Source organism: Miniopterus natalensis, chromosome 1 (genome assembly GCF_054644295.1).
Source record: "Miniopterus natalensis isolate mMinNat1 chromosome 1, mMinNat1.hap1, whole genome shotgun sequence".
NCBI lineage: Eukaryota > Metazoa > Chordata > Mammalia > Chiroptera > Miniopteridae > Miniopterus > Miniopterus natalensis.
The window spans coordinates 20404207-20414897 of NC_142081.1; the positions used below are offsets into that span (position 1 = coordinate 20404207).

Sequence of the window (10691 nt, forward strand, 5' to 3'; positions counted from 1 at the left end):
CAATAGGAGCAGTATCGGGAAGCTTAGAGTGTAGGCTAGAAGGAAGGAGAGACTGGGGAGAGGGCTAGGGCAAGGTCCAGAACCTAGCTGGGGATCTGCACTCCATGAGTAGTTGGCAACGGAGAGCTTCTAGCAATCAGATTTCAGAGCAAGGGAAGTGTCAGAACAAATGAACAGCTGGGATCTGGGCCTAACAGGTAGTGAAAGAAACAAGACAACCAGAACAGGGGCAGAGCAGGAGGGGGCCAAGTTCTAGAGATGTGTAGGGGGCTGAGGAGGCCATGCCAAGCTGAGAACAGATGCAGCCCGTCAGTTCCTGGAGAGCACTGACAGCCGAGCTCAGCTGAAGCTTCGCTGGTAACAGCATATCTGAGCGAAGGGAAGAGCAGTTTCTGGCACAGAGAACTTTCTCCGTTTCCCACTTGGAGTACCACCCCATTCCATTAAAACTCTCTACAAAAGTAAGTCAATGAGAACTGATGGGTATGTTTGCCACTGTATGTCCTGCCTATTGTCACCCTTTCTGAGCTGAAGTTGCTCATCAACAGTGAGATGGCAAAAAGGTGGGCTCAGAAGAGAGGAAAAGAAGTCTGGGAAACCAGAAACCTGGATAATCTGCACCAAGCAGACCCTTCCTTCTGTCCCTCCATTAATTCATTTATTCATCATTCAGTAACTCGAGTCCCTTCTAAACAAATTGCATCAGAAATTGTGGGGGGTATAAAGAAAAAAGGGGTTATCCTATGGCTTAGGATTTTTCAAACCCTTGGGTCATTTTCAACACACGGCCATTTCTCATAGAGCACTCAGTCTTACCCAGAAACATCTGATGAAGTTCAGGCAGCGCAGTCAAAGCCCGTGGGAATCGGAGCGTCTTCCATGTTGGAGCCTAGGGAGCCAGCGAGCTAGTGTGACTCAGCAGCAGCCTGAAGAAGCTGCTCTCTGCCCCTACGGCTTGCCTGACTGAGCAAGTGCTCCTTTACTTCAAAAGCAAGTAATGACGGTCCCCACAAAATAGTGGTTTGGAGTTAGCTACTGTTATTAGTTTATCGTTATTCAAGGTAGTTCATCACCTCTCTTTTGTAGTAGTAAATTGCAGAATTTAATGTATAAATTACGAATTTCAGGAATCCTGCCAAGTTTTTCTAGGCAGGTCTTAATTCTAAATGTTACATGACTCAAAAAAACAAACAAACAAAAAACACGACTGAAAGGCTCCTTCCCTTCCGCACAGTGTTTAATACAAACATCAAGCAATCATCACTTCAAGTGCGGTTAGGCTGAAAGGCCGCCCTCCGTGTGAGTGCCGTGAAGACCGCAAGCTTAGACTCTGGCTCCTTGCTGACAGGGACTGCTTGGCCACTGCAGTGTCCTGCAGCAGCTGTTTGGCAAGTGAAAGAATTCAGAGCGAGGCAGGCCAGACATAAACCACCGCCAAGGCACACTTCAAATAGCTCCCCTGTGTAAACCAGGTGCATGTCTGCAGAGGGAGTTTTTGTGAGGACAGGTGGATACAATGGGGCCTTTACAATAATTACATCGCCACCTGTACTATCTTTATGGCAAAGCAGTTCTGATGTCCTGAGTTCTACATATGTGGCATTACAGAGCCATATCGCTCAACAGCGGAACTGCGTGGCTGGCCGCCTTCGTTAACCTGCACGCTGGTGCAACAGCTTGCTCTGAGAAGTGGTTTTGAAGCACATCTGTGAAACTTATGACCCTATGGGTACTGGCATTTTTTCTGAGGTATCACTTTACACTTAAGTTTTTCTTGGTAAAGTATTTTTCAGAGACTTCTCTTCTGAGGCTAAATTAGGAATTTTTGTTCCTTATTTGAGTTCCAAGAATTGTGCCTTTCCTGCCCTCCGCCCAAATTGGAAGATACAGACCGTGGGAAAAGTGTCTTTACAAACTGTATTAAGTTATCTAACTTGGTTTATTTAGCATAGTCAGGAAAACTTTCACATCCATGGCGTCCTCTTTCTATTAATTATCTCTAAGCTAGAAGTTTTTTTAAATGAGTTTCTGTGTTCTGACTGCAAAGGTGGGGAGTGAGGTGGGGACAAAGGCTCACAGGTAGTAAGCTGACATGGAACTCCTCAGACCCTGTTCCACCCAGGGTCCCCCTTTCCAATATTTACTCTTCCTCAAATAGGAACAGGGGGAGAGAGAAATAGAAAAAACGAGACACATAAATAGCTTTGTGGGATTTACTTGAGGTCCTCAGAGTCTAAAGAATATGCATTTATGCAGTTCTGTTCTAGGCACTGAAGAGCTGACCAAAAAGAGAGCCTCTACCCTTGTAACCTTCATCCATCCCAGTTATGCCTGGGAAGGACGTTGGTGCTAATTTTAACCCAGAGACTAAGATGCACAAAGAACAAGTATCATAAAGCATTTTTGGAGCCAGAAAAAGATTTAAGTTCCTTGACTCACTGCTGCTCTTACTCCAGACCACACAATTATACCCAAGTGAATTGCTGTTAGAATTGGTGCCTTCAGAGGAGACAATTGCTCGTAATTGGCAGCTAGAAGCCACTTCACTGAGAAAGCTGGGGTCTTAGACGCTGTGAGAAATAATTGACAGACTGAGCCCTGAGTGAGTCAGGCTCTTGTGAGTCATAGGACTTCTAGGTCAGTCTTTTAGACTGACTCTCCAGATCTTGTTTTTTTTTCCTCCCTTAGGGAATGCAAGAGCCCTAAGGCAAAGATCTAAGTAGATATCAAAAGAGTAGAGTGCCTCTGGCCAGTGTTTACCCAAGTGTGGTTATCAAATCCCTCGTTAAAATCCCTTGGGGTGCTTGCAGACTCCCGGGGCTCTTTCCACCCCACAGACTGCAAGAAGTAGAAGGCCAGCCTCTGAGACAAGCATTCCAGGGGGCGTCCCTGCATACTCAAGTCTGCTTGGACTTCAGCTTTAGACCAATACTTTCCAAACACAGAGATCACCTGGGTTACCTGGGGAGAGTTTTAAAAAACGTAATTACTGCCTGGCCCGGCGTGGCTCAGCGGCTGAGCATCAACCTAGGATCCAGGAGTTCGAGGTTCGATTCCCGGTCAGGGCACATGCCTGGGTTGTGGGCTCAATCCCCAGTCAGGGGCATACAGGAGGCAGCTGATCAATGATGACTCTCTCATCATTGATGTTTCTATCTCGCTCTCCCTCTCCCTGAAATCAATAAAGATATATTAAAGAAAAAAAAATTATTAAATTAGCCCACATAAAATATGGAAACAATATGTAAACATACTAAATAAAAGTAGACGTCTTCCTGCTTGCCACTGTTTGGCGTTCTTCTTTCAGAATTTTATCCTATGCAAGTATAAGTTTGGTTTGGTTTTAATGAAGGATCTTATTAAGCACGTTGCTCTGCAGCTTGGTTTGTTCCCTAGCTTGTTTTTAACTAATATAAAATAGACTTCTTTACAAATCTATCCCATTCATTAACACAAGGCTCACATATCAAATGCCTTACAGGGGTTAGGCAGATAACATAAATAAGTTAAATGGAGCTGGGAGGAACTGCAGAAACCTGGAGGTTTTCCATCTAATGAAATCAGAAGCTACCAAACTCTAGCCAACTGCTGCCACTTGGGAATGTGGATCCAGAACTGCCAAATCATTTGAGTTCTCGAAAGAAGCAAGAGACCTAAATTTGTTTAATGTGCAATCTCCATATATTTATATATTGATAACTAATTCAAATACTGGGTGAACCAGCCAATCCAGACACTGCCCTCAAGCCACCCTTTGGAACCTCTACTGCAGTGGATACATAATGTCCCATGGTATATCATAATTATTTTAAAACCTTTCTTGCTTTTAACTAACAATACTGTAACATTACAGCTGCTAAAATGGACAGTCTCTTTTGTACCTTTGTGTGCTTGTATAAATAATTCAAGAAGTGCAGGTTCAAAACTGCCCTAGAAAAGATTGTACCAGTTTACAATCCTAATAACAGTACACGAGAGGGTCCTTTCCTGGGGAGCTTTAAACAGATTCCCAGGTGCCACCCCAGTGATCAGATGTAGTGGGTCTGGGATGGAGCCCAAGAATGTTTGTTTTTTTAAGCTCCCAGATGGTTCTGATGATCAGAGGTTTTGGAACCACAGGCTTAGATTACTAACAAGTTGTTTGGGACCATTTCCAGTAAATTATAAAGGAAACTGTAAATACTTTCATTTGTACTTCTCTGATTTAGACTGTTACTTCTAATTACAGCCCTCTCTGAAAACATGAAAAGGGCTCTGCTGCTGCTGTTTCAGGCAGTTCAATCAGAGCAGAACAAGAAATAAACCAACTCAGGAACCTTCGAGCAGCTTTTATTGGCACAGCCTACGAAAAGGTGTGGTAGCTATTTCTGAGCAAAAACCTGTATCCCCACAAGCTGTTCAGGGTTTTGTTTAACACACTACTGAACCAGAAAGTTAAAGTTCCTGAAACAGACACCCCAGGTCACTAAGAAGCTCCAAAACCAATAGGTCAAGCCCTGCTGCTCTATTAAGACCTGAAAGGCAAAAAAACAAACAAACAAAAAACAGTCCTGGACGTGCATCCTTCTTATGGGGTGACTAAAAAGGCAAAAACAGTATCTGTTTTTTTTAGGTTGACTCCAGTTTACTCCCCCATTACAAGGAAAATGCATTTCAGCAGTGGCACCAAAGTCACCTCTCCATTCTGTGTTTAGTGCCTAAGCAGCTTCTGCTTAGGACGAGTGGGGTCATAGGACATGATCATCAGGATGGTAGAGTTCACTCATCAGGCGGTAGATGTAGGAAGGTGCGTTCCCACCAATGTTGGAGATAAAAAGGGTAATGAGCTCTGGAGGAACATAGTCAAACACAGGGCAATGAACGCTGACTTTCTCCAGAATGTCTCCTGAAAGGCAATCACAGGTTATAAAGATAAAACTGAGGCTCCTGCACTAATGGTTAAGTAACACATAGATTCTAGGCTCAATAATGCAGGCACACTTGCAACCCCAAGGAAGGGAAGCTACAGCAAATGCAAGCCAGAAGAGATGACTTTAGAGCATGATGCTCCCTGATTAAAACTCTCCGATGCCTCTCCTTCGCCCTTAGAATAGAAGTAAACTTGGAATTGCAGCCTTCAAGCTCTGGCCCTCCCCGCCACCAACACTACTTACAAGTCGTACCCCTCTACTTCTTGCTCATTCCTCTCCAGCCATATGGCATCTTTTCCCAATTAGCTAAGCACGTACCCAACTCAGAGCCTTTGCACCAATGCCTGGACAGCTCTCTCCCTGATCTTCCCGGGGCGCTCTATGGATCCAGAACTCGGCTGAAATGTCATCTCATTAAGACCCTTCCCCAAGCTAAGGTCGTCCCCTAGTCACTTTCCATCTCATTGTCCTTGTCTGTTTTCCCTAAGACACCCCATGACCTGATATGTCCTGTCCATCTGCTGCACCAGGATGCAAGCTCTGTGGGAGGAGGGCCTACCTGCAGTGTCACTGTCATATTGCTCGTGCCCAGAACAGTGTCAGTACATAGAAGGTGCTCAAGAGATACAAATATTTCTAAGAATGAATGTTTAAATAAGTAGATGTTATTCAACTTTCAAGAAGAATTAGCACCCCAAATGCTATGTTTGCTCCCAGAGGCTGTTTCAGGCCATGTTAACTGTTGATGAGGCTCACTGACCACAGCTGCTGCCTCCAGAAGTCAGAAAAAAGGACCCCAACACAAAAAGGTATCCAAGTTATAAGCAAGTTTTATAAGTCGGAACATTTCAGAGCCTGCTTCCTTTGGCAACCACTTCAGCAAAATGACTTCTGGCAGCAACTGAAAACAAGTATATTTCCCATTGGGTTGTTGCCTGTGTCTCAAACAACGTGCAAAGCCGAACCCAGTCAATGTTGGGTGATCCAACCCGCCATGGCTCCAGTAACTCAGCTAAGACAGATTAGTTTCAGAACAAAATGAACCTAAGTGAGATCAGGTCTCCAGGCACTCTAAGCTGCTAAAGAGAACAGTCCCCACAAGTATGATAAAAAGAACCACCCGGCCCTAGCCAGTTTGGCTCAGTGGTTAGAGCATCTGCCCTCAGACTAAAGGGTCCTGGGTTCGATTCCAGCCAAGGGCACAAAGCTGAGTTGCAGGCTCGATCCCCAGCCCAGGTCAGGGAGTGTGCGGGAGGCAACCAATCGATATGTCTCCCTCACATCAATGTTTCTCTCTCTCTTTCCTTTCCACTCTCTCTCTGAAAACCAATGGAAAAAATATCCTCAAGTGAGGATTAAAAAAAAAAAAAAAAAGTACCACCTGACAGTATTCAATCCCACTGACCACTGAAACCAAAACACACACACGTGCACACACACACTTTTGTACCTTCTGTGAAGGGCAGGACTTCTTCAGGAGTCACAAACTTGTGAAATGAATCTTCTTCATTGGGGAACTAGAAAAGAAACATTTAAAAAAAAAAATAGTCCCAGCAATTCTATTTCTAAGTATATACCCAAGAGAAATAACGTCCACACAGAAACATGTACACATGTGTTTACAGCAGCAGTATTCACAAAAGCCAAAAGGTAGAAAATATCCAAACGCCCATCAAGAGGTGAACAGATAAATTGTGGTATATCCAGACACTAGAATATTATTCAGCCATAAAAAGAAATCAAGTCCTGTGCTACAACTCAGATAACCTCAAAAACAGTGTGCTAAGTGAAAAGGTCATATACAAAAGGGTACATACTGTACTCCTTTTATATAAAATATCCACAATAGGTAAACCCCCAGAGACAGAAAGCAGGTTAGTGATTACTAGAAGATGAGAAGAGAGAAAAGGGAATGATTATTTAATGGGTACTGAGTGTTTTTCTGAGATGACTAGAGAGTGGTAGTTGCACAATGCTGTGAATGTAGTAAATGCCACTAAACTGAACATTTTTAAATGGTTAATTGTATGTTGTGTGAAATATACCTCAATTAAAAAAGTAGAGACCTATAAATAGATTTGATATTTTCAAAGCAAATAGTTTTTATCACTAATGAAATAACTCTTTACTTAGTAACTTTTTGTATTCAGGCTTCAGAGGACAGTCCCTGGAACTATGACAAATAAAACAAATTGTATGTTCCTAGTTTTAACTTGCTTGGCATTTTGAGAAGTAGTCAGGGTGATGAGGAGTAGTAGCAATGTAAACAATAGGCCTTCCTCAACTATGTATTGTCCTGACCTTACAATTTTGACTTCTTAAAGCTGCTAGGTTATAAATATCAATTGTTTTTCCTGGATCAAGACTCCCTGGTGGCTTTTTCCAGCCTCTACTGGATCTAATCCATTGAGTAAATACAGATAAAGAGTAGCCCCAGAGTAGGTTGAAAGCCCAGAGATCAAGCCTACCCTTTGGCTTCCTTCTCTCTGTTGCTTAAAGACAGACAGACATACCTGTGGGGAAAGCTTGAACATAGGGGCACAGACGATGAGTGGGGTGGAATGGTGTTTTGCTGCCAATGCTAGAGTATGAGTTCCTGTCACAGCTCTCAGGGCACCGTTGGCCAGGATGGTCTTCGTGCCAATGATCACCTTTGAGACAGGAAGAAAAATGTGAGCATCCTGGGGATAAAGCCTTAATAGGGCCATTGGGCACAACAGCCTAAACACTCAATCCTGAGTCTTGGCATCCTGAAGGGGGTCACACAGCAGTTGAGAGAAAGGGATTCTAGGCTCAGGACCACAAGTTCTAGCTTAAAAGTGGGTTCCCAAGGAAAGAGTGAACATAGTACAGGACAGGAAACTGCAATACTTGCTGCTTTTGGCCTTGTCTTCTAAAAATCTATATGCCACACCTCCCGAGAAGCAGGGAGCTTTTCTCATTCTCCATCCACCAACAACAAGTTCTCTGAGCCTGTTCCTGGATCCCTAGTAGCTGACCTACTTAGAGTAGTTCCACTTCATTCTTTCAATACTTTAACCAAAAACAGGCTATTCCAAATGAGGACCAATGACAGACAAAGGGAAAATCATTCAGTTAATAGAGTTAAAAGGTTCAAGTGTGCACTTTCAAAAGGACCTCTTCCAATGGATATTACAAAATAGAGAATAAAAATCAATATTTTAGAGGTATAATCTTCATAAATTCAACAAAACATACCTCTAAACACACCTACCTTGTTGACTCTTGACATCACAGCAAAAATGGCAGCATCAGTCATGACAGTTGTCTCAATACCCGCTTTAGACAAATTGACTGCCATTTCATGACCCTGCAGTACGAGACAAAGGCTGATGCTGGGACAAAGAGTGAGAGAGAGTGAAAGACCTCTAAAATGTAACTGGATCTGTGGAATTTTGCAATACTGAGCATATTCAACCTATAACTAACTTTTCAACACATAACTCATTTTTATGCCTGTGGTAGGTACTCTCTGGTAAGCTGCAAGGAAGCCCAGAGGAAGCCAGTAAATATTTAATACTTCACAGCAGCACCAGAGTGTCCACAAAACTGGAAATACTACTTGCTTGCATAATCAGGCATCGCTAACATGAGTCCTCCCTGCTCATTATTTTACAACATTCTGCCTCCTTACATATGTCCTTCTTTGAAACCTATTATTTATCTAGGGATTGAATGACATCAGACCAGGACTCAGTCATCCCCAAGGTAATTTGCCCTATTTTGATTCCTAAAAAAAGATCAATATGTATCTTTTCATGGACCCAGCAGCTCACCCAACTTTCTTAAACCAATGTTTGAGAATGTTCACAGGATGAATAACTTGAAAATTCTCTTAATATTTTACTTTATCTTCTCAATGTCTTGTTTGTCAAGTCAAAGTTGGCATGAGTCCCATGTATTACTCCTTTATTCTCTCCCAATTTCTTAGCAACTACAGCAGTGCCCCTACCTGACAGAAAGGAGCACACTCTGCCACAATGACATGGAATTTCCTCTTCCGGGCAGCCTCTTTGAGGAAGGCCTCTACTGTTCGAGAGAAGCCAATGGTCATGATCACCTCATTAGAGTGGATGTGCTCCAGAGCCTGGGCTGCAATGTTCTCCATTGTCCCTTCTGCAAGAACAGCCAGTTTTACCAGGAAAGTATGAAACTGCCATGCCACAACACAGACATGGCAGAGCACAAAGGGGGATGTGTGCCCATCACACAGACTGGCTACCTAGCTGATGCTGGTAACACAGGGTTTACAAACAATGTGAAATGTCACATTTTCTTAAAAACCCTGCTCCTCTGAGATCTTCTATCTCCCAAGTTCTCAGCCTGCCCTCTCTGCAGCAGTATCCCCTCACCATCAACTTACCCCCCCTGCCCTGCCATGACACCAGCTCCTTTACAACTGATTTTGAAGACAATGATTTCAGGCATGAAACGGTCCAAACTGAGAAATCCTGAAGTGCTGACAGTGGGGTAAAGAGAACTTCCCCTTCTAAAAAATACCCTCTGAAAGGTGGCCAAAACACCTCCACCTGAGAGGGAGGCCACAGAAGAAAAACAGGGGAGGAATTTGGAAGCAGCAGCTCAGTGCATGGCAGATCTAGCTTCTTCCTCCCCTGAAGACCTCTGATTGTAGTAAGTATTTGCAGATCACCTGGGTCACAAAGAAAGGGGAATGGAGGTGGCTTGAGTGGGTATAAAAGTTCAAGAGGAAGTGTAGTGAAGGAGGGTCTACTAGCCTTGGCTTTAGGGAGTTCATCTTCTTTAAAATTAAAATAAAGTCGTGTCCTAATGGAGTCTCTGCCATAGTGGATTTGCAATCTACAAAGGATTGGTCTGTAAGGAAATGTAGAGAGGCTTATCTTAGTCCTACCACCTGTTCCAACCCTTCCTAATCAGGTTGGAGGGGAAACCTCTGACAACCAGAATAATAGCTATGGCCCATCCCTCCTGATGAACAACTCCGAGGGTCTTCTGTTCTCTCATTTTTCTGCAACCTGTTCCGTCCACCTAGGGGTCAGGCCTCTCACCCAGTTCCACGAGCAACTCATTAATTGCCTCAATGATGTTGGACTGGAGTTGGGCATAAGGAAAGCTGAAATCCTCGCTCAGGCCTCCCGATGTCAAGAGTTTGTGCAGGGACTCCTGCTGGTCGCTCTCGTCGCTGCGTCCGTGGAGTCTGTGGAGGCAACAAGACCCAAAGAAGGAGGTGAGAACGCGGTGTGATGTGTAACAGGCCTGTTCAGCGCCAATAAAGGCTCCAAGCGTGGACAGGGGCTCGTGCAAAAAGCGTCCCTGGATCCAAACCGGAGCCCAGGGCGGAGGCCTGACCTGCCATACTCCTCCCGGATGATCCTGAGCACTCTCCGCACCATGTTGCCCACGGTGGTCTCCGAGGGCTGCGCGGCCGTCATCCTCCGGCCCTCTCTGCGGATCAGTTCCATCAGCTCCCCTGAAGTCCAAGACAGAGAGGATGAAGCCTGGGCGACTTTCATCTAGGAATGGAGAACGGAAAGTGGAGAGGGACACCGTGGAGCTGCTTACTTGCGTTGCTCCAGCGGTGGTCCGTGATGATCCGGCGCAGCAGCCCCAGGGTCTCGCGAGCCATGTCCTCGGAGCTGCGCCGCCCGCCGCCCCGCTTCAGGGCCTCCACGAAACTCTCGATCCCCTCGGACAACTCCGAGGCCTTGTCCGCCGCTCCGGGCATCTTGAAAGAAGCCGCCGTGGCGGCGAAACCCACACCTGCACTACCGCGGGGTTTGC

General features: G+C 44.8%; 1 protein-coding gene across 2 annotated transcripts; it reads right to left on the minus strand.

The window, feature by feature from the left end:
* Positions 1-4313: 4313 nt before the first annotated feature.
* On the minus strand, positions 4314-10677 carry EIF2B2 (eukaryotic translation initiation factor 2B subunit beta). 2 transcript variants are annotated; one of them, XM_016208680.2, is made up of 8 exons: positions 10473-10668; positions 10260-10380; positions 9959-10107; positions 8884-9047; positions 8146-8241; positions 7424-7561; positions 6361-6427; positions 4314-4885 (listed from the first exon to the last, which is right to left on the minus strand). In XM_016208680.2, the coding sequence occupies exons 1-8, from the start codon at positions 10633-10635 to the stop codon at positions 4728-4730; spliced, it is 1056 nt and encodes a 351-aa protein (XP_016064166.1). In that variant the 5' UTR covers positions 10636-10668; the 3' UTR covers positions 4314-4727. The 2 variants fall into 2 exon arrangements, with proteins under 2 accessions (XP_016064166.1, XP_016064167.1); XM_016208681.2 differs by lacking the exon at positions 4314-4885 and adding an exon at positions 5365-5811 and having other exon boundaries at positions 10473-10677.
* Positions 10678-10691: the final 14 nt, after the last annotated feature.

What these genes read in the sequence shown, in the direction of transcription:
- EIF2B2 (XM_016208680.2), bottom strand. Translation starts at nt 10,635, where the DNA reads ATGCCCGGAGCGGCGGACAAGGCCTCGGAGTTGTCCGAGGGGATCGAG. An exon ending in CCACCGCTGGAGCAACGCAA is followed by an intron (nt 10,381 to 10,472) that starts GTAAGCAGCTCC and finishes CTTGGACTTCAG; the next exon opens with GGGAGCTGATGGAACTGATC. An exon ending in TGTTCAAGCTTTCCCCACAG is followed by an intron (nt 6,428 to 7,423) that starts GTATGTCTGTCT and finishes TTTCTTTTCTAG; the next exon opens with TTCCCCAATGAAGAAGATTC.